The sequence below is a fragment of the Nycticebus coucang genome, chromosome 4, assembly GCF_027406575.1.
Source record: "Nycticebus coucang isolate mNycCou1 chromosome 4, mNycCou1.pri, whole genome shotgun sequence".
Taxonomy (NCBI): domain Eukaryota; kingdom Metazoa; phylum Chordata; class Mammalia; order Primates; family Lorisidae; genus Nycticebus; species Nycticebus coucang.
The window spans coordinates 141,096,561-141,118,946 of record NC_069783.1 but is presented as its reverse complement, the minus strand read 5'-3'; the positions used below and the strand labels follow the sequence as shown (position 1 = coordinate 141,118,946).

Genomic DNA, 22,386 nt, shown 5'->3' with positions numbered 1-22,386 from the left:
GCACTGTGACAACACCATGCACATGTAGGTGGTCAATAAATGGTAGCTTTTGTTATCATTCCCATCTGACAGGCAACAATGCAGTCACAGCAAAGTGGAGTCTTGCTGGGAATCACCGGCTAGACTGCAGCGGGGTTAGAACCCAGGTTTACTTACTTCCTGGTTTCGCATGGCCAACACTGTCCCCACTTCCTACCCTAGGAACACATGCCCAGTGGCCCCAAGCTGCCCTGTAGGGCAATCAGAGCTATCTTAGCAGGGGTGGCACAATGAGATTGACTGACCATGACGTCCAGCTTTGCTCACTCACCGTCTTTCCTCTCCCAGGGGACCCATTACTGTCCAACACCTTCACTGAGACCAGAAGCCACTGGCCCCAGGGACCCACGGGGCCCCCAGGGCCTCCAGGCCCCATGGGTAAGTTGAGTCCAGGCCTGGGGTAGAGTTGGTAGATGGCAGAGGGAGGGCTGTGGCTCTCAGGAGGAAGCTGATGGGGGACTTCCTCACACTGTACTCTGTTCCAGCCCTGAGGACATTCTGTCTTATTCCAGGTCCCCCTGGACCTCCTGGCCCTGCAGGTGTCCCTGGGAGTCCTGGACACATGGTGAGTTGTTCTCCAAGTGATCCTACATCCATTTATTCATCCTTTCATTCATTCATTTTTCATTCGTTCATTCTATAAGTATTTACTGAGTATTTAATGTATAAATTACTTTCCATAATCTTATCATTCAGTTCACATAAGCAGATGCAAGTATTATTATCACCTAAGGCCAAGAAAAGTGGAGATTCTTGCCCTGGGGCTGCAGCCAACACATGGCAACATGTGTGGGTTGGAGTGGGGCTATCTGACTTATCTGACTCCAGGGTCTTAACACTGAGCTGCCTGAACTGCCCAGTGTGTACCAGGCTTTGGGTATATGGTGAAGAACCCAGAGGCCTGGGCCAGGCTGGGGCCCCCTTCCCAATCTCTGCCTCCAAGCCCCTGCACGCTTCATCTCACCCAACACAAGTCTAAAGCCCTATCCTGTTGCCCAGGGACCCCCAGGCCCCATTGGACCCAAAGGACTCTCTGGCCACCCAGGAGAGAAGGGAGAGAGAGTGAGTACCCAGGCAGCCCTGTGTTGGGGATTCTGGGGAGTCCTGGGGCTGGGCGGGGGGGTGTCCCAGGTCAGAGCCCTGAATAGCTGACACCACACCTCTCCTTCCTACATAGGGACTGCGTGGGGAACCTGGTCCCCAAGGCTCTGAAGGGCTGCGGGTAAGTGATGCTGTCCCAGCAGGATCCCACCAGCCCAGACTCCTGCTCTGGCTCTATCCCCTGTGACCACAACCCCTAACCCACCCTGTCTGGTCCATGGCTGCTCCATCTCCTCTCCGTAGCTCCCTGTCTCTGGGACTCATTGTTTCTCTTAGGATCAGGCTGCTGCCATCTCCCTCACTCTGGCTTTCTGCATTTCTGTAGCTGTTTTTCTTTCTCTCTTTCCCTTTGTGTGTCTGTCTGTTTGACTCTGTATTTCTCTCTTTCACGTTCTTTCTCTCCAACTCCCATTGTAGGTTTTTCCATTTCTCCCTTTAATTTGGTCAATTTTTGCTTTATGTATTTTGGGGGGTTTTTTGTTTTGTTATGTTTTGTCTGCCAGGGCTGGGTTTGAACCCACTACCTCTGGCATACGGGGCTGGTGCCCTACTCTTTGAGCCACAGGTGCCACCCCTGCTTTATGTATTTTGAATCTTTGTTATTAGGTACACACACATTTAGGACTTTAATGTCTTCTTGGTCATTTCACTTATGAAATTAATATCTTTTTGCTTGAACCCAGGATTTTATGGTTATAGAGAGCTATTATCATGCCCCTGCACTCCAGCCTGGGTAACATAGTGAAACCCTATCTCTTAAAAACAAAAAAGAAACAAAAAACAAAATTAATAAATTAATATCTTTATCTCTGGTAGTACTCATCTTTAATTCTAACTTTGTTTGTTGTTAAAGTAGCCACATCAGGATTCTTTTTTTTTTTTTTATAGAGACAGAGTCTCACTTTATAGCCCTCGGTAGAGTGCCGTGGCATCACACAGCTCACAGCAACCTCCAACTCCTGGGCTTAAGCGATTCTCTTGCCTCAGCCTCCCGAGTAGCTGGGACTACAGGCACCCGCCACAACACCCAGCTATTTTTTGGTTGCAGTTAAGCCAGGGCCGGGTTTGAACCCGCCACCCTCTGTATATGGGGCCAGCGCCCCACCAACTGAGCCACAGGCGCCGCCCCACATCAGGATTCTTAAGCTTGGTGTTTTCATGGTATATATCTTTTTCTTTTCTTTTCTTTTTTTTTTGCAGTTTTGGCTGGGCCGGGCTTGAACCTGCCACCCCTGGTATATGGGGCTGGAGCCCTACTCCTTGAGCCACAGGCACCGCCTGTGTATATCTTTTTCAATCCTTTTTCTTTCAGCCTATCTGTGTCCTTACATATAAAGTGTGTCATGACTTGTAAGCAGCATATAACTTGGTCCTGCTTTTCTTAAATAGTATGTTTGGTTAATTTACATTTAATGATATGTACAATTGTCGAAGTGATTCCATATAAGTCTGCCATCTTGCTATTTTCATTCTCTTTACTCTGCCTGTTGTTTTTCTCCTTCTTTTCTTGCCTTTTTGTAGCCTATTTTTTGTGATTCCATTTTATCTCCACTAACAACTTTTCAGCTATGGTCTTTTTTTTTTTTTTTTTCCATTTTTTAGTAAAGATGGAGGGTCTCACTCTTTCTTAGACTGGTCTCAAACTCCTGTGCTCAAGCAGTCTACCTGCCTCAGCCTCCCAGAGTGCAGAGATTACAGGCAAGAGCCACCCCGGGCTTCATTGTTGTTTTAATTTGCAATTCCCTAAGGATGTATGATGTTGAACATCTTTTCTCTTGCTTATTTTTCATCCCTATTCATATTTCTTTGGTGAGGTGTCTGTTCAGGAGTTTTCATTAAGTTGTTTATTTTCTTATTGTTGAGTTTTAAGAGTTATCTATACATTTTGGACAACGGTCCTTTATGAGATATGTCTTTTGCAAGTATTTTCTCCCAGTCTGTGACTTAACCTTCTCATTCTTTTGGCACTGTCTTGTGCAGAACAGAAGTTTCATTTATTATGCCTTTGGTATTGTATCTTAAAAAGTCATTGCCATGGGGGGGGGGGCCTTGGTGTGTGTCACACTTTATGGGGGCAAGACATGAATGCAAGAGGGACTTTACCCAACAATTGCAATCAGTGTAACCTGGCTTATTGTACCCTCAATGAATCCCCAACAATAAAAAAAAAATTAAAAAAAGTCATTGCCATGGCTCAGCACCTGTAGCTCAAGCAGCTAAGGCACCAGCCACATACACCAGAGCTGGTGGTATTGAATCCAGCCCGGGCCTGCCAAACAGCAATGAGAACGACAACCAAAAATGGCCGGGCTTGTGGCGGGCGCCTGTAGTCCCAGCTACTTGGGAGGCTGAGGCAAGAGAATTGCTTAAGCCCAGGAGTTGGAGGTTGCTATGAGCTGTGACGCCACGGCAGTCTATTTTAGGGGCAACAGCTTGAGGCTCTGTCTCAAAAAAAGAAAAGTCATTGCCATACCAAAAATCACTTAGATTTTTCCCATGTTATTTTCCAGAAGTTTTATAGATTTGCATTTACAGTTAGGTCTATGATCCATTTGGAGTTAATTTTTGTGGAAGTGTAAGTAAGGTTTGTTTCTAGAGTCAGAGGAAAAGGCTATCTTTGTTCTATTGCATTGCCTTTGCTCCTTAGTCAAAGATTTATTTCTAGGTCTATTTCTAGGCTCTCTATTCTGTCCCATTGATCAGTCTTTGTGTTATTTCACCAATACCACACCGTCCTGATTACCATAGTAAGTCTTAAAGTCAGGCAGTGTTAGTCCTCCAACTTTGTTCTTCTCCTTCAATACTGAGTTGGCTATTCTGGGTCTTTTGCTTCTCCATATAAACTTTAGAATCATTTTGGGAGAACTAAGAGGGAGGATTACATTAGGGCAGAAATTTGAGACTAGCCAGAGAAATACAGCAAGACCTCCATCTCTATAAAAAAATTTAAAAATTATGGCTTGGTGCCTGTGGCTCAAATGGCTAAGGTGCCGGCCACATACACCTGAGCTGGCGGGTTCAAATCCAGCCCGGGCCCGCCAAACAACGACGGCTACAACCAAAAAATAGCCAAGCGTTGTGGTGGGTGCCTGTGGTCCAAGCTACTTGGGAGGCTGAGGCAGGAGACTCGCTTGAGCCCAGGAGTTGGAGGTTGCTATGAGGTGTGATTCCACTGCATTCTACCTAGGGTAACACCTTGAGGCTCTGTCTCAAAAAAAATTAAAAAATTAGCCAGGCAAGGCCTGGCATGTTGCCTCATGCCTTTAGTCTTAATATTCTAGGAGGCCAAGCTTGAGCTCAGGAGTTCAAGACCAGCCTGAGCCAGAGTAAGATCCCATCTCTGAAAATAGCCAGGCACTGTGGCAGGCACCTATAGTTCAAGCTACTTGGGAGGCTGAGGCAAGAGGACTGCTTGAGCCCAAGAGTTTGAGTTTGGTCTGAGCTATGACACCATGGCACTCTACTAAGGGTGACAAAGTGAAACTCTGTCCCCCTCCCCCCCCCAAAAAAGAAAATTAGCCAGGCATGGTAGCACTTGCCTATAGTCCTAGGTACTTGAGAAGCTATTGTAGGAGGATCACTTGAGCCCAGGAATTTGAGGTTACAGTGAGCTGCAATACCATTGTATTCTAGCCCAGGCAACAGAGTGAGACCTATCTGAAAAAGAACCAAAAAACAAAACAAACAAGTTTAAAAAACCCTTTAGGATCAATTTAATATATCACAAAATAACTTGCTGGGATTTTGATTGGGATTTCATTGAATCTATAGATTAACTTAGGAAGAACTGACATCTTGACAATATTGAGTCTATCTATCTGTGAATATGGATTATCTGTCCATTTATTTAGTTCCTCTTTGATATCTTTCATCAGAGTTTTGTCATTTTCTTCATATGGATCTTATATGTATTTTATTAGAATTAGACCAAAGTATTTCATTTGGGGGGTGGTAATTAATTTAATTTCAAATTTGACTTGTTTGTTGGCACATAGGAAAGCATTTGACTTTTGTATGTTAACCTTATATCCTGCAAGCTGGATATTTTTGCTCATTAATTACAGGAATTTTTTTTTCTTTTTTTTTTGAGACAGAGTCTCACTATGTCGCCCTCCATAGAGTGTAGTGATATCACAGCTCACAGCAACCTTAAACTCTCGGGCTTAAGTGATTCTCTTGCCATAGCCTCCCAAGTAGCTGGGACTACAGGCACCTGCCATAACGTCCAGGTATTTTTCTTGTTGTGGTGGTGGTGGTGGTGGTGGTTGTCGTTGTTTAGCAGGCCCAGGCCATGTTTGAACCAGCCAGCCCTGGTGTTTGTGGCTGGTGCCCTAACCACTGAGCGATGGGCACCCAGCCAGGAATTTATTTATTTATTTATTTTTGAGACAGAGTCTCACTTTGTTGCCCTTGGTAGAGTGCCATGGCGCCATAGCTCACAGCAACCTCAAACTCTTGGGCACAAGTGATCCTCTTGCCTCAGCCTCCCAAGTAGCTGAGATTACAGGCACAACAGGAATTTTTTTATTGATTCTTTTGGATTTTCTATATAGACAATGATGTCATCTTCAAATAGACAGTTTTATATTTTTCTTCCTAATCCATATATTTTTTATTTCCTTTTCTTGTCTTAACTATATAGCTGGGACTTCCAGTGTAATGTTGAAAAGCAGTGGTAAAAAGGGACAGCCTTGCCTTATTCCTGATCTTAGGAGGTTAGTTTTGAGTTTCTCACAATTAAGCATGATATTAGTGGAAGGCTCTTTGTAGATGTTCTTTATTAAGGTGAAGAAATTCCCTCTATTTCTAGTTTGATGAGAGGTTTTATCGGGAATGAGTGTTGGATTTTGTCATATGCTTTTTCTGTGTCTATTCCTGTGAAAAATATGATTTTTCTGCTTTAGTTTGCTGATGTGATAGATTACATTCATTGATTTTTGAATACTGAACCAGCCTTGCATAGTTGGGATAAATTCTGCTTGTGTTATGTAATCCTTTTTATAGAATTATAATTGTATAACGCTATAAAATTGTAATGTTGGTAATATTTTGTTGAGGATTTTTGCATCTATGTTCATGAGAGATACTGGTCTGTAGTTTTCTTTTTTTGTAATGTCTTTGTCTGATTTTGGTATTAGGATAATGCTGGCCATCATATGAGTTAAGAAGTATTCCTTCTATCTTCTGAAAGAGATTTTAGAGAATTGGTATAATTCAGTGGTTCTCAACCTTCCTAATGCCGCAACCCTTTAATACAGTTCCTGTGGGTCGCGACCCACAGGTTGAGAACCACTGATATAATTTCTTCCTTAAATGATAGAATTCAGTAATGAACCCATCTGGGCCTGGTATTTTCTGTTTTGAAAAGTTATTATCAATTCAATTTCTTTACTAGATATGACTGTTCAGATTATCTTTTCCTTCTTGTGGAAGTCTTGGCAAATGGTATCTTTCTTTTCTTTTTTTTTAGTATTAAATATTTTTTTTTTTTTAGCAGAGACAGAGTCTCACTTTATGGCCCTCGGTAGAGTGCCATGGCATCACACAGCTCACAGCAACCTCCAACTCCTGGGCTTAAGCGATTCTCTTGCCTCAGCCTCCCGAGTAGCTGGGACTACAGGCGCCCGCCACAATGCCCAGCTGTTTTTTGGTTGCAGTTCAGCCGGGGCCAGGTTTGAACCCGCCACCCTCGGTATATGGGGCTGGCGCCTTACCAACTGAGCCACAGGCGCCACCCAGTATTAAATATTTTTATTTCAGATTAATATGCGGATACATACAATTAGGTTATATTGTTTGTATTTGTAAGTAAAGTCCAAGTTGTAATTGTGTACTTCACCCAGAAGTGTGCCATACACCTGCGCATTGTTCCCATTGGGGAGGAACCTACCATCCTCCCCCACCGCTCCTTTTCTCGTATGAGCACGTTGTCATTAATCTGCAAGTTTCAAATTAGCATTGAGTATGTGCAATGTTTGTTTTTCCATTCTTGTGATCTCCAAATCCATCTAAGTTATAACAAAGGATACAGGATTTCCATCTTTTTTTCCTTTTTTTTTTTTTTTTTTTTTGTGGTTTTTGGCCGGGGCTGGGTTTGAACCCGCCACCTCCGGCATATGGGACCGGCGCCCTACTTCTTGAGCCACAGGCACCGCCCCATCTTTTTTTTCTTTTTGGACAGAGCCTCAAGCTGTCACCCTGGATAGAGAGCTGTGGCATCACAGCTCTCAGAAACCTCCAACTCCTGGGCTCAAGTGATTTTCCTGCCTCAGCCTCCCAAGTAGCTGGGACTACAGGCGCCTGCCACAATGCCCAGCTATTTTTTTTTTTGTGGTTGCAGCCGTCATTGTTTGGCGGGCCCGGGCTGGATTTGAACCTACCAGCTCAGGTGTATGTGGCTGGCACCTTAGCCGCTTGAGCCGAGCTGATTTCCATCATTTTTTATGGCCATGGTATAAAACAGTTTATTAATCCATTCATGTGTTGAAGGGTACTTGGATTGTTCCCACATCTTTGTAATTGTAATGTTCATAATATTTTTTTCATTATCCTTTTAATGTCCATGGGCTTTCTAGTGATGATCCTTTTCTTTTCTGACATTGGTAATTTGTGTCTTTTCTCTTTTTTCTTAATTAGCCTGGCTACAAACTGGTCAATTTAATTGGGATTTTTTTTTTTTTTTTTTTGAGACAGAGTCTCACTTTGTTGCCCTTAGTAGAGTGCTGTGGTGTCATAGCTAACAGCAGCCTCAAACTCTTGGGCCCAAGTGACTCCCTGGCCACAGCCTCACGAGTGGCTGAGACTATAGGCACCCGCCACAACCTCCAGCTATTTTTAGAGACGAGGTCTCGTTCTGGCTCAGGCTGGTCTCGAACCCGTGAATTTAGGCAGTCCATCTGCCTTGGCCTCCCAGAGTGCTAAGATTACAGGCATGAGCCACCTCACCCAGCCCTGATTCTTTTTTTTTTTTTTTTGAGACAGAGCCTCAAGCTGTCGCCCTGGGTAGAGTGCTATGGCATCGCAGCTCACAGCAACCTCCAACTCCTGGCCTCAAGCAATTCTCCTGCCTCCGCCTCCCAAGTAGCTGGGACTACAGGCACCCGCCACAATGCCTGGCTATTTTTTGGTTACAGCCATCATTGTTGTTTGGCGGGCCCAGGCTGGATTTGAACCCGCCAGCTCAGGTGTATGTGGCCTGCGCCTTAGCCGCTTGAGTCACAGGCACCAAGCCCTGATTGATATTTTATAAAAGCTAGTTTTTGGGGCAGCCCCTGTGGCTCAAGGAGTAGGGTGCCGGTCCCATATGCCGGAGGTGGCAGGTTCAAACCTAGCCCTGGACAAAAACCACAAAAAAAAAGCTAGTTTTTGGTTTTGTTGATTTTTCTCTGTTGACTTCCTATTTTCAGTTTCATTGATTTCTGTTTCAATTTTTATTATGTCTTTTATTTTTCTTACTTTGGATATAATTTCTCTTTTCCTGAAGTGAAAGCTTAGATTATTGATTTTAGATCTCTTTTCTTTATAATGTATGCATTAAATGTTTAAATTTCCCTCTATTCACTTTTTTTGCTGCATCCCACAAATATTGATAAATTGTATTTTCATGTAGTTCAAAAAAAGTCTTTTGGGCTCGGCACTTGTAGCTCAATGATGAGGGCACCGGCCACATACACCAGGGCTGGCAGGTTCAAACTCAGCCTGGGCCTGCTAAACAACAATGACAACTGCAACAACAACAAAAAAATAGCCGGGCATTGGGGTGGGCACCTGTAGTCCCAGCTACTTGGGAGGCTGAGGCAAGAGAATCGCTTAAGCCCAAGAGTTTGAAGTTGCTTTGAGCTGTGATGCCATGGCACTCTACCGAGGGCAACGCAAAAAGACTCTATCTATCTCAAAAAAAAAAAAAAGAAAAGAAAGAAGTTTTTTGAGATAGTCTTACTCTGTCAGCCCAGCTAGATAAAGGGCAGTGGCATCATCATAGCTCACTGCTGCCTCATACTCTGGGCAAAAGTGATCCTTCTACCTCAGTCTCCCTGGTCCTCAGGAGCACACCACTGCATGTGACTCATTTGTAGTTCAGAATATTTCAGAATTTCTCTTGAGATTTATTCTTTGATCCCTGTGTTATTTAGAAATGTATTGATTTGGGGCAAGGTACAGTGGCTCACACCTATAATCCCAGCACTCTGGGAGGCCGAGGCAGGGGGATCATTGGAGCTCAGGAGTTCAAGACCAGTCTGAGCAAAGCGAGACCCCTTCTCTACTAAAAATAGAAAGACTAGCCAGGCGCTGTGACAAGCACCTATAGTCCCAAATACTCAGGAGGCTGAGACAAGAGGATCTCTTGAGCCCAAGAGTTTGAGGTTGCAGTGAGCTATGATACAGCACTCAATCCCCAGGCAACTGAGACTCTGTCTCAAAAAAAAAAAAAAAAGAGAGAGAGGGCGGCGCCTGTGGCTCAAATGAGTAGGGCACCAGCCCCATATGCTGAAGGTGGCGGGTTCAAACCCAGCCCTGGCCAGAAACTGCAAAAAAATAAAAAAGAAATATGTTGATTAATCTCCCAAGTATTTTGAAATTTTCCACCTTTCTGTAATTGATTTCAAGTTTAATTCCATTGTAATCATGAATTGTATGATTTCTGTTCTTTTATTTTATTTATTTTTTTTTTGTAGAGACAGAGTCTCACTGTACGGCCCTCTGGTAGAGTGCCATGACGTCACACGGCTCACAGCAACCTCTAACTCTTGGGCTTACGTGATTCTCTTGCCTCAGCCTCCCAAGCAGCTGGGACTACAGGCGCCCGCCACAACACCCGGCTATTTTTTTGTTGCAGTTTGGCCGGGGCTAGGTTTGAACCCGCCACCCTTGGCATATGGGGCCGGCGCCCTACTCACTGAGCCACAGGCGCCGCCCCTCTGTTCTTTTAAATTTGTTGAAAGATTTCTGTGGCCCAAAATGTGGTCTATCTTGTTGAGTGTACCCTGTAAACTTGAGAAGAATGTGTAATCTCCTGTTGTTAGAGGAAGTAGAATTATATTCCCTTGATTGATGGTGCTATCAAGTTCAACTATGTCCTTAACTGATTTTTAGCCTTCCAGATCTATTTCTGATAGAAGGGTGTTAACATTTCCACCTATAATAGTGGATTCATCTATTTCTCCTTAAAAGTTCAATAAGTTTTTGCCTCACATATTTTGATGGTCTGTCATTTGGTGCTTACATGTTAAATATTATTATGACTTATTGGAGAATTGACTTCTTTATCACCTCTCTTTATCTCTGATAACTTTTCTTGCTCTGAAATCCACTCTGTCTAAAATTAATATAGCTACTCCTACTTCCTTTTGATTAGTGTTAGCTTGCTGCCTCTTTCTTCATCCCTTTCCCTGTAATATACATTTGTCTCTGTATTTAAAGTCCATGTCTTAGTCTTTATTTCACGGGAGAACCCATGGACATTAAAAGGGATACTTGAGGCTGGGTAATTTATAAAGAAAAAAGGTTTAATTGGCTCATGACTCTGCTGGCTGGTAGGATCAAGATTGGAATCTAGGGCTGTGGATGGTGACTCACACCAATAATCCTAGCACTCTGGGAGGCTGAGGTGGGTGGTTTGCCCAGGAGCTTGAGCTCAGGAGTTTGAGACTAGCCTAAGCAAGAGCAAAACTCTGTCTCTGCTAAAAACAGAAAAGGGAAAAGAAAAACTAGCCAGGCATTGTGGCAAGTGGCTATAGTCCCAGCTACTTGGGAGGCTGAGGCAAGAGGTTCTCTTGAGCCCAAGAATTTGAAGTGTCTGTGAGCTATGATACTACGGCACTCTACACAGGGTGATAGAGTGAGAGTCTGTCTCCAAAAAAAGAAAAAAAAAGATTGGACATATTGGACATCTGGTGAGTGTCTGATGCTGTTTCCACTCATGACAGAAGGCAAAGGGGAGCTGCTGTGTGTAGAGTGTGGAGACTGCATGACAAGAAAGGAAGCAAGAAGGTGGGGGAAGAGGTGTCAGGCTCTTTTTTTTTTTTTTTGAGACAGTCTGTCTCTGTCACCCTGGGTATAGTACAGTGGGATGCCATAGCTCACATGATCCTCCTGCCTCACCTTCCCAAGTAGCTGGGACTATAGGCTCACGCCACCATGCTCAGATAATTTTTTTCTATTTATTGTAGAGACAGGGTCTCACTCTTGCTCAGGCTGGTCTTGGAGTCCTAAACTCAAGTGTTTTCCCACTTTGGCCTCCCACAGTGCTAGAATCATAGGCATGAGTCACTGCCCCTGGCCAGCAGGCTCTTTTTAACAGCTTTCCCAGGAACTAGTAGAGTAAAAACTCATTCACTCCTGAGACAAGGCATTAATGTACTCCTGAGAGATCCTCCCATGTGACCCAGACACCTCTCAATAGGTCCCACCTCCCAACACTACCACACTGGAGATCAAATTTCAGTATGAAATTGGTAGAGACAAACCACATCTAAACTATAGTAGTTGGTTTCTTGTAGGCAACATATAGTTAGGTCTTGCTTTTTTGGTCCATTCTGACAATCTTTTTTTTTTTTTTTTTGAGACAGAGTTTCACTTTGTCACCCTCGGGAGACTCCCATGGCTATGATGCCATGAGCTCAAACTCTCTTGGGCTCAAGCGATTCTCTTGCCTCAGCCTCCCAAGTAGCTGGGACTATAGGCACATGCTACAATGCCTGGCTATTTTTAGAGATGAGGTCTTGCTCTGGCTCAGGCTAGTCTCGAGCTTAAGCAATCCACTCACCTCATCCTCCCAAGGGCTAGGATTACAGGCATAAGCCACTGCACCCAGCCTTGACTATCTCATATTTTAATTGATATATTTAGGCCATTGAGGTGTAAAGTAATTGCTGATATAGTTGGATTCATATTTGCTATATTTGTTGCTATATTTGTTTTTTTCTTTTCAACACATTTTATTCCTTTTGTGGTTTTATTCATTTTATATGATTTCATTTTCTCTCTTTCTCAACATACACTAACAAATTCAACTTAAGAACAAACCTATAGAACCTATCTCACTCATAACCTGGTACTGCTATTTCTCTTCCCCTATGTGGAAAGCTAGAAAGAGCTAGAATTAACACTTCCCTTTCTCCAGTTTCATTAGGCTCTGATAAAATAGTTTCCGTCAAGAGCAGGCCTTGTTAAGAAAATAATACTCCGGGGCGGCGCCTGTGGCTCAAGGAGTAGTTAGAGTTTAGAGTGTTCTTCCCTAGCACTGGTTCCTGTGGAGGTTTCTGCTTTGGTAAGTTGTAATTCTCTGTATTTGCCCATATGTTTGTCTAGATTTGGGGAAAGTTGCTTGCCTGTGGTCTCAGTTCTCCAGTACATCTAAAAAGAGTTGTTCATTTTTTTCAGTTTTTTCAGCTTTTTACTTGTTTGGATTGAGTGGCATCCTCTAAGCTCTTTACATGCCAGACAATAACCCAGAGGTTTTGTTTTATTTTAAACTCCTATTTGTAAAAAATAATTGGTTAGTATTTCACCAAACTTTTTTTCTTTTCCTGCTTTTTCCTTCTAGAACTCCAGCTATACTTGATATTCTCCTACAAGTCATTGAAGCTCTGCTAGTCTTTTAATATATATATATTTTACCCAACTATAGCACAAGACTATGGGGAAAGGGCCAAGGAAGGGGAAGGGAGGGGGGAGGTTTTGGTGGAAGGAGGGTAATGGGTGGGGCCACATCTATGGTGCATCTTAGAATGGGTACAGGCCATTGCACTAATGTACACAGCTATGATTTAACAATAAAAAAAAATAAAGGTTTGGTAGAATTCTGACATAAAAATATATATATTTTTTTTTGTTTGTTTGTTTGTTTTGTTTTGTTTTGTTTTTAAGACAGAGTCTCACTATGTCACCCTTGGTAGAATGCGTGGCATCAAAGCTCACAGCAACCTCCAACTCTTGGGCTTAAGTGATTCTCTTGCCTCAGCCTCCCAAGTGGCTGGGACTACAGGCACCCATCACAATGCCCAACTATTTTTTTGTTGCAGTTGTCATTGTTGTCCAGCTGGCCCGGGCTGGGTTCGAACCCGCCAGCCTCAGTGCATGTGGCCTGCGCCGTAACCACTGAGCTAAGGGCACTGAGCCAAAAAAAAGATTGAGCCAAAAATCTTTTTTTTTTCCCCTATGCTTTAGTTTCAGTTATTCCATTAACGTCTCTTCAAGTTGATTAATAATTTCTTCTATTGTTTTCAATCTTCTGTTAATTCCATCTAATGAGTTTTTTATTTCTATTTCTTTTTTTTTTGTTTGTTTTTGTTTTTGTAGAGACAGAGTCTCACTTTATGGCCCTCAGTAGAGTGCCGTGGCCTCACACAGCTCACAGCAACCTCCAACTCCTGGGCTTAAGCGATTCTCTTGCCTCAGCCTCCTGAGTAGCTGGGACTACAGGCGCCCGCCACAACGCCCGGCGAGTTTTTTATTTCTAATATTATTGTTTTTATTTCCAGGATTTCTATTTGATCCCTTTTATAATTTATATATCGCTCCTAAAATTCTCTGTCATCACCCATTATATCAATTTCAGTTGATTCTTTAATATATTTGTCATAGATATTTTTAGCTCTTTATTTGCTAATTTCAACACCTAAATTGACTATGGATCTATTTCTTTTTTTTTTTTTTTTTTATTGTTGGGGATTCATCGAGGGTACAAGAAACCAGGTTACACTGATTGCATTTGTTAGGTAAAGTCCCTCTTATAATTGTGTCTTGCTCCAAATATGTGTGCCACACACCAAGACCCCCAACCCCCTCCTTCCTTCGCTCTCTCTGCTCCTCCCTCCTGTTTCTGCTCTCTCCTTCCCCCATTCCCCACCATGTACTAGGTCATTAATTGTCGTATCAAAATTGAGTACGTAGGATTCTTGCTTCTCTATTCTTGTGATGCTTTACTAAGAAGAATGTGTTCCACCTCCATCCAGGTTAATACAAAAGATGTAAAGTCTCCATCTTTTTTAGTGGCTGAACAGTATTCTATGGTATACATATACCACAGCTTGTTAATCCATTCCTGGGTTGGTGGGCATTTAGGCTGTTTCCACATTTTAGCAATTGTAAATTGAGCTGCTATAAACAATCTAGTGCAAGTGTCCTTATGATAAAAGGATTTTTTTCCTTCTGGGGAGATGCCCAGAATGGGATTGCAGGATCAAATGGGAGGTCTAGCTTGAGTTCTTTGAGGGTTCTGACTGTGGATCTATGTCTATTGACTGATTTTTCTCTTGAAGATGGGTTACACTTTACTGTTTTTTCACATGTCTAGGAATTTTTTATTGCATACTGGACAAAATTAATAATTAATAAAGAGACTCTGAATTCTTTTACCTTCCTCTGAAGAGTGTTGAGTTTTATTCTAACACAAATTACTGATGGATCATTGTGTTTTTTTGGAGGCTTATTTGTAGGTTTTATCAGAGAAAGTCCATTTTGGTTTTGCTCTTAGTCTTAGGAAAAAATCCCTTAGTCCTAGGTCTTTATTCCTAAGACATGGCCTTTCTAGAGTTTCATTAGAAAGACTTAGATGTTGGCAGGTGCCTGTAATCCCAGCTACTCAGGAGGCTGAGGCAAGAGAATCGCCTAAGCCCAGGAGTTGGAGTTTGCTGTGAGCTGTGACGCTACAGCACTCTACCCAGGGCAACATAGTGAGACTCTGTCTCTAAAAAAAAAAAGAAAGAAAGCCTTAGATGTTAATAAACACCTCTAACTTATTTAGACTTGAACTCCAAAGTCTGTATCCTCTATAGTAGGAAATTTTTGAAATCTGTTCTCAGGTTCATCAACCTGTTGTTTTCTCCCTGGGCTTCTTGGAGTGATCCCCCCCTGTGGCCAGGACAGTTTAGGGATCATCCAACAATTAGAGGGGAGCATTTATGCATATTTTGTTCTGCCACTATGACTTTGTTTTCCAGTATTTCCCCTCAATTTTCTGTTTCTTAGGTAACCCCAACTCCAGTTGATTCCTCAGGCCAATAAAACTGAAACTTTCTGCTTGAGCTCTGTTTCCTGGGCTGAGGGTTGGGCTGTGCCTTCTGAGGAAAAGCCGGGAATACATGAATTTTACCCAGTGCAGTTCCCTTCTTTGAAGGGTTGAATATCCTCCAGTGTCTGGCTGCTCTTTATAACTTTATATTGCCTTCAAGCAGTTGTTTTTCTCCTTTTTATCTTACATTAGTCTGATACAAGCTTCTCTCTGCCTCGGTTTCTCTAAGTCTCTCTCCTTCTCTTCTTCCCTGCTTCCTCCTTCCCGCTCTCTCTCCTCTTCCTTACTGCTTCTTTGTCTCTCCTTTCAGGGAGAACCTGGCCCCAAGGGAGACCCTGGTGAGAAGAGCCACTGGGTAAGCAAGCTCTGGCCCACACCTTCCTTGCCCTGGGTGCTCAGAATATTCCCTCACCAGTGGGCCCTGGGAAGGGGGAACACCCCACCTGCATCCCCACCGCAGCTTGGCCTCCCTGGCAGGAGCCTTGGCAGTCCTCAGCTCCAGCTCCATCCTCCTTCCTGTCCCTCCCAACTCAGCAATGTCAGCACAGTCAGCAGACCCCATGCTCTCTAGCTGAGCCTTTGTCCCTATCTCTGCCTTCCTTCTGTGGCCTTTTCAGGCCTGGATGGCTCTGCCTGTTCCTCCTGGGCAGTTTGGGTGACCCAGGCCAGACTGCAGTTCCTGTCTCCATAGCCCCCTCTCGGCAAGGGCTTTGGCTGTGCTCCCATGTCTACAGAAGAAAGGGAAGCATGAAGATAGCATCAACATGGAAGAATGTCCAGGGGACCTTAGGACAGCTGTGAAGCCTAGGAAAGGAAGCCTGGAAATGGGGAGGTACATGGGAGCCCCGTGGCAAAAGGGACAAGGAACCTGGACACCACTATATACCCAGGAAATCTACAACAAATTGGAAGGGATGCCTCAAAACCATTATGTACATATTTGAGGTGGTTTGTGAGGTCAGAAGATCTACACTTCATTAAGCCCAAAATATCTATAATTTACAAAATGTCCTAGGCAGCATCGCACACATAGGGGACTCATGATGAATGAGAAGAGAAGCCTAGAAACTGTCCACATGTGGCTCAAGCAGCTACGGCACCAGCCACATACACCTGAGCTGGTGGGTTCGAATCCAGCCTGGGCCCTCCAAACAACAATGATGGTTACAACCAAAAAATAGCCAGGCATTTGTGGTGGGCGCCTGTAGTCCCAGCTACTTGGGAGGCGGAGGCAGGAGACTCACTTGAGCCCCAGAGTTGGAGGTTGCTGTGAGCTGTGATGCCACGGCACTCTACCTAGGGTGACAGCTTGAGGCTCTGTCTCAAAAAAAAAAAGAAAGAAAGAAAAGAAAAACTCACATGCACAGGAGAATTGTGGAAAATGGGACTGGGGATACAGACACCACTGTATACAAATGAAACCCATGAAGAATGAGAAGGGAGGCCTAGAAATTGTTATATACATAGAAGTCTAGAGGAGAAAGGATACCTAGAAAAAACATCCCATCCCCCAAATCCCATGATTAATGAGGAGTGCTAGAAACCATCGTAATCATTGGGGGTAATTGTAGTGAAGGAATTTCAAGACTTAGAAATCTCCTCACCCAAGATATACATGGGCAAGGAGCAGGGCCCTAGAACACACCATGCCCAAAAGCCCCACAATGAGGGGACCTGGAAACAATCACTGACAAAAGAGACATTTAGAAAATGGACAGAGTGGAGGCTGACACCCCTGCAGGACAGAAGATTAGAAGGCTGTTTTGGAGTGTGGTATCCTGATGCCCCATCCTCCCTGGGCTCCTCCTCATGCAGTCTGGCTCGGATGCCCTACTTCCTGGTAATTATTGGTTAGTGAGGATGTGGGTAGCACCAGCATCTGCCCTGCCCTCTCAGTTCTTGATAGTGGGGTCAGTGATGGATACAGCCGTGGGAGCCCTCCACCCTGCACGAGTCTTCCCCCACATCTCCCCATAACTACTGGGGCCCTGCTACCTCTCCAGCACACCTTTCCAGAGCAGCCCCTTGCAGCCCCTGCATCTCTCATAAGCCCCCACTCAGCCTCTGGCTCTAGAGCAGGGGTTCTCAAACTTTTTAACCAGGGGGCCAGTTCACTGTCCCTCAGAACGTTGGAGGGCCAGACTATAGTTTAAAAAAAAAAAAAAAAACTATGAACAAATTCCTATGCACACTGCACATATTTTATTTAGAAGTAAAAAAAAAAAATACAAAACGGGAATGAATACAATCACACCACCTCATGTGGCCCGCGGGCTGCAGTTTGAGGACCCCTGCCTAGAGCCTCTTAAGACTACTGCCAGCATGGGCATGAGCAGAGCTGGGGGTCAAGTAGTACTATATGAGCCCAGCCCTCTGCCTCCTCTAGGCCCTCACTAGCCTCTCTTGGAGCCCTGGGTCTGGGAGCACATTTTTCACACAGCCCAAGAGAAGCAGGAGAGGCTAGGTCAAGGCAGAATTAGCCTGGGCAGTCCTGTCCCAACATGGGGACTCCTGTCAGTGGAACAGCATGCCTGGGATACCCTAGACCAGTCCTCAAACCCAAGACCACTTGTGGGAGGGATCCCCCAAGAGGTAGCAGGGCCCCTGCCCATCCACTTCTTCCCCATCGTCCACCTGCACTTCTGCCCCTGCTTGTTGCCTGCCTGGGAGGGGACCTGCTGAACTGGGGATTGCATGAGGCTTTGGGGGCTAGAGGACTGGCTCTGTTGGGAGCAGGTGGGGATGGAGTCCAGTGTTGGCAAGTTCCCTGACGGCTCCTATACACAGGCCACCTACCAAGTAACCCTTAGCACATCTTTCAGAAACACTGGCCATCTTGTGGTGCAGCAGTGACACCTGGTGGTCATGAGTATGCCCTGCAAGATCTGGAGTGATGGACTAACAGCCCGTCTTGATTAAACTAAAGCTTTCACCCCTTATTCAGGCAAGGAAATTGAGACCTAACTGCAGAGAGAATCCTTTGCAGAATGGGAATAGGAGCCCAGGCTTTTGCATTCCCAGGACCAGATAACCAGCTACTATTCTCCAAGAATCTCCTCTGTAGGTACCAGCCTAGAGTGGGACTCAGATGTCATTTGGATATGACCTCAGGGTGATCACAGTGAGGCAGGGTGGGGATAAGAATGGAGGAAGTTCAGCTGTTATGGGAGATGCTTTAGTGTCCTCCTGAAGGGGACAGGTTTAAGCTTGAAGATGTGAAGAGGCACAGGATATGAAGGAGGAGGAAAGGGCACAGTAAGTGCAAGGGGCCTGGGGTGTTTAGGGAGCTGCAGAAACTTGGAGTATGACAGAAGAGAGTTGAGGCAGAGACCATAGAGTCTCTCAGGACTTGGGAGGCCATATTAAGGACTTCTATGAGCAGTGGGTAATCAGGGAAGTATTATAAGCAGGGGAATGATGTGGTCAGATTTTTGTTTGTGAGATAGTCCTCTGATGGCCATGTGGAGAGTGAATGGGAGAGGCAGAAAGAGACAGTAGGCAGGAGGCTATTGTGATCATCTTGGTGACAGACTGTGGAGGCCAGAACTGTTGGGGGCAGTGAGGACAGACAGCTGGTTTGACTGTGAAGGGGAGTGAGGGTGAAAGAAGACTTAAAATAGTGAAAGAGAACCAGGAGAAGCACACACACTGAGCTTGTCCATGGAACAAAGAGGGGTATCTGTGTTTTAGCTAGGTAGGGGTGTCCAGCAGGCTTAGATCCAGAGTATATTTGGCAGGCCAGGCTGGATGGGCCTCGGGTATCATCAGCACAAGCAGTAGGACACCCATCTGACAGGGGCTCCAAGCAGTGAATATTTTTTTAATACTTCTCCCCAATTTTTATCTTGAAAATTTTCAAATACACAGAAAAGTTGGTATGATGAATCCCTTTCTGCCCTTCCTGTAGACTGACTAATAATTAATACTGTCATGTTACTTAATGATGATATTTCTAAGAAATGTGTCCCTAGGAGATTTGGTTGCTGTGTCAGCACCACAGAGTGAACTTACATAAACCTAGAGGGTATATCCCACTGCACATGTAGGCTACATGGTATGGCCTGTGCTCCCAGACTACACAACCGTACTGCATGTTACTGTACTGAACACTGTAGGCAGTTGTAACACAATGGTAAGTATTCGTGTATCTAAACATAGAAAAGGTACCTCAGGGCGGCGCCTGTGGCTCAGTGAGCAGGGCGCCGGCCCCATGTACCGAGGGTGGCGGGTTCAGAGCCAGCCCCGGCCAAACTGCAACAAAAAAATAGCCGGGCGTTGTGGCAGGCGCCTGTAGTCCCAGCTACTCGGGAGGCTGAGGCAAGAGAATCGCCTAAGCCCAGGAGTTGGAGGTTGCTGTGAGCTGTGTGACGCCACGGCACTCTACCGAGGGCGATAAAGTGAAACTCTGTCTCTACAAAAAAATAAATAAAAAAAGAAAAGGTACCTTAAAAATACAGCATAAGAAGCCAGATGTGGTGGCTCATGCCTGTAATCCTAGCATTGTAGGAGACCAAGGAGGGAGGACTATCTCTTAAGGTTAGGAGTTTGAAACCAGCCTAAGCATGAGTGAGACCTCATCTCTACAAAAAAGTAGAAACAGTAGCTGACCGTGGTGGTACATGCCTGTAGTCTCAGCTACTCGGGAGGCTGAGGCAGGAGGACCACAAAAGCCCAAGAGTTTGCGATTGCAATGAGTTGTGATGACGCCATTGCACTCTAGCCAGTGTGACAGAGAGAGACTGTCTCAATTTTATTTTTATTTTTTGAAAAAGAGTCTCACTCTGTCACCCTGGGTCATAGCTCATAGAAACCTCAAACTCCTGGGCTCAAGTGATCTACTTTTCTCAGCCTCTCCAGTAGCTAGGACTACAGATACCCGCCACACGCCCTGCTAGTTTTTCTGTTTTTTCTGGTTCTAACTCTTGCTTAGGCTGATCTCGAAATCCTGAGTTCAATCAATCCACCTGCCTCAGCCTCCCAGAGTGCTAAAATTATAGGCAAGAGCCCCCAAGGCTGGCCTCAAATGAAAAAAAAATGTAAGAAATAAAAATGGTATGCCTGTATAAGGCACTTACCATTGATGGAGCTTTCAGGACTGGAAATTGCTCTCGGTGAGTCAGTGATTGAGTGATGAGTAGTCCTGTACACTATCACAGATTTCATAAATACTGTGCACTTAACCTGCACTAAATTTATAAAAAGTACTTTTCTTGAGCTTCGCATAGTGACTCACACCTGTAATCCCTACTTAGGGGACTGCTTGAGGCCAGGAGTTTGAGACTGACCTGGACAACATAGCAAGATCCCTATCTCTAAAAAAACTTTGCTTGAGTAATAAATTAACCTTACTGTAATGTTTTTACCTTACAAACTTTTTTTTGTGTGTGGTTTTTGGCCGGGGCTGGGTTTGAACCCGCCACCTCCAGCATATGGGACCGGCGCCCTACTCCTTGAGCCATAGGCGCCGCCCGTCACCTTATAAACTTTTAAATGTCTTTCACTTGACTCTTTCCTAATAATACTGAACAGCTGTACAAAAATATTTTCTTTCTCTATATCCTTATCCTATTAGCTTTTTTCTGTTTAATTTTTTATGATTTTTGTTTTACCTTTTCAAACTTTTTTATTAAAAACTAACACTTTAGGCTCAGCACCCATAGCTCAGTGGTGAGGGCACCAGCCGCATACACCGGGGGTGGTGAGTTCAAACCTGATCCGGGCCTACTAAACAACAATGACGACAACAACAAAAAATAGCCAGGCCTTGTGACAAGCACCTGTAGTTCCAGCTACTTTGGAGGGGGAGGTAAGAGAATCGCTTAAGCCCGAGAGTTTGAGGTTGCTGTGAGCTGTGATGCTACAGCACTCTACTGAGGGCAACATAGTGAGACTCTGTCTCAAAAAAAAAACCTAACGCTTAACATGCACAGTTGTCTAGGCTTACACAGGGTCAGGATCATCAATATCACTGACTTTCGCCTCCACATGTTGTCCTATTGGAAGGTCTTCAGGGGCAATTACATGCATGGAGCTGTCATCTCCTATGATCATAATGCCTTATTCTGGAATGCTTCCTGAAAGACCTACCAGAGGTTGTTTTACAGCTAACTTTTTTACATACATAAACTGAAGCAATATACTCTAGAACAGTGATTTTTAACCTGTGGGCCATAAAAAGTTTTAAAGACCATTAATTAAATTATTTTCAAAAGAAGTTCAAATCAGGCTGGATGCAGTGGCTCATGCCTGTAATCCCAGCACTCTGGGAAGACAAGGCAAGTGGATTGCCATAGCTCACAAGTCCAAGACCAGCCTTAGCCAGAGTGAGACCTTGTCTCTAAAAATAGCTAGGCTTTGTGGTGGGCATCTGTAGTTCCAGCTACTTGGGAGGCTGAGACAAGAAAATCACTTGAGCCCAAGAGTTTGAGGTTGCTGTGAGCTGTGATGCCACAGCACTCTACCCAGGGTGACATAATGAGACTGTGTCTTAAAAAAAAAACAAGTTCAAATCACAGTAAGGATAGTCTTTTTTTTTACTCTTTTTTGTTTGTTTTTGTTTTTGAAACAGTCTCACTATGTCGCCTTGGGTAGAGTGCTGTGTTGTCATCATAGCTCACAACAACCTCAAACTTAGGCTCAAGCAATCTTCCTGCCTCAGCCTCCCAATTAGCTGGGACTACAGGCATCCACCACAACACCCGGATAATTATTTTTCTGTTTTTATTAGATACAGGGTCTTGGTCTTGCTCTTGCTTAGGCTGGTTTTGAACTCCTGAGCTCAAGCAATCTATCTACCTCAGCCTCCCAGAGTGCTGGAGTTATAGGCATAGGCCACCACGCCCCACCTCATGCTCTTTTTTTTTTTTTTTTGATCAGCATAATTTTTTTTTTTTTTTTTGAGACAGAGCCTCAAGCCGTCACCCTGGGTAGAGTGCCATGGCATTACAGCTCACAGCAACCTCCAACTCCTGGGCTTAAGCGATTCTCCTGCTTCTGCCTCCCAAGTAGCTGGGATTACAGGCATCTACCACAACACCCGGCTATTTTTTGGTGGCAGCCATTATTGTTGTTTGGCGGGCCTGGGCTGGATTTGAACCTGCCAGCTGAGGTGTATGTGGCTGGCGCCTTAGCCGCTTGAGCCACAGGTGCCAAACCAATTTTTTTTTTTTTTTTGAGACAGAGTCTCAGTATGTCACTCTCGGAAGAGTGCTGTGATGTCACAGCTCACAGCA

The 22,386-nt window shown here is 44.4% G+C and overlaps 1 protein-coding gene across 7 annotated transcripts in view; it reads left to right on the top strand.

Moving 5' to 3' along the window:
* EMID1 (EMI domain containing 1) overlaps positions 1–22,386 on the top strand; it is a 52,505-nt gene that overhangs the window by 20,924 nt on the left and 9,195 nt on the right. For all 7 annotated transcript variants that reach the window (XM_053588823.1, XM_053588824.1, XM_053588826.1 and 4 more), the window contains exons 10-14: positions 328–417; positions 552–604; positions 1,039–1,101; positions 1,217–1,261; positions 15,465–15,509. In XM_053588823.1, the coding sequence (XP_053444798.1) occupies positions 328–417; positions 552–604; positions 1,039–1,101; positions 1,217–1,261; positions 15,465–15,509 (296 nt within the window). The remainder of the gene's footprint in view (positions 1–327; positions 418–551; positions 605–1,038; positions 1,102–1,216; positions 1,262–15,464; positions 15,510–22,386) is intronic.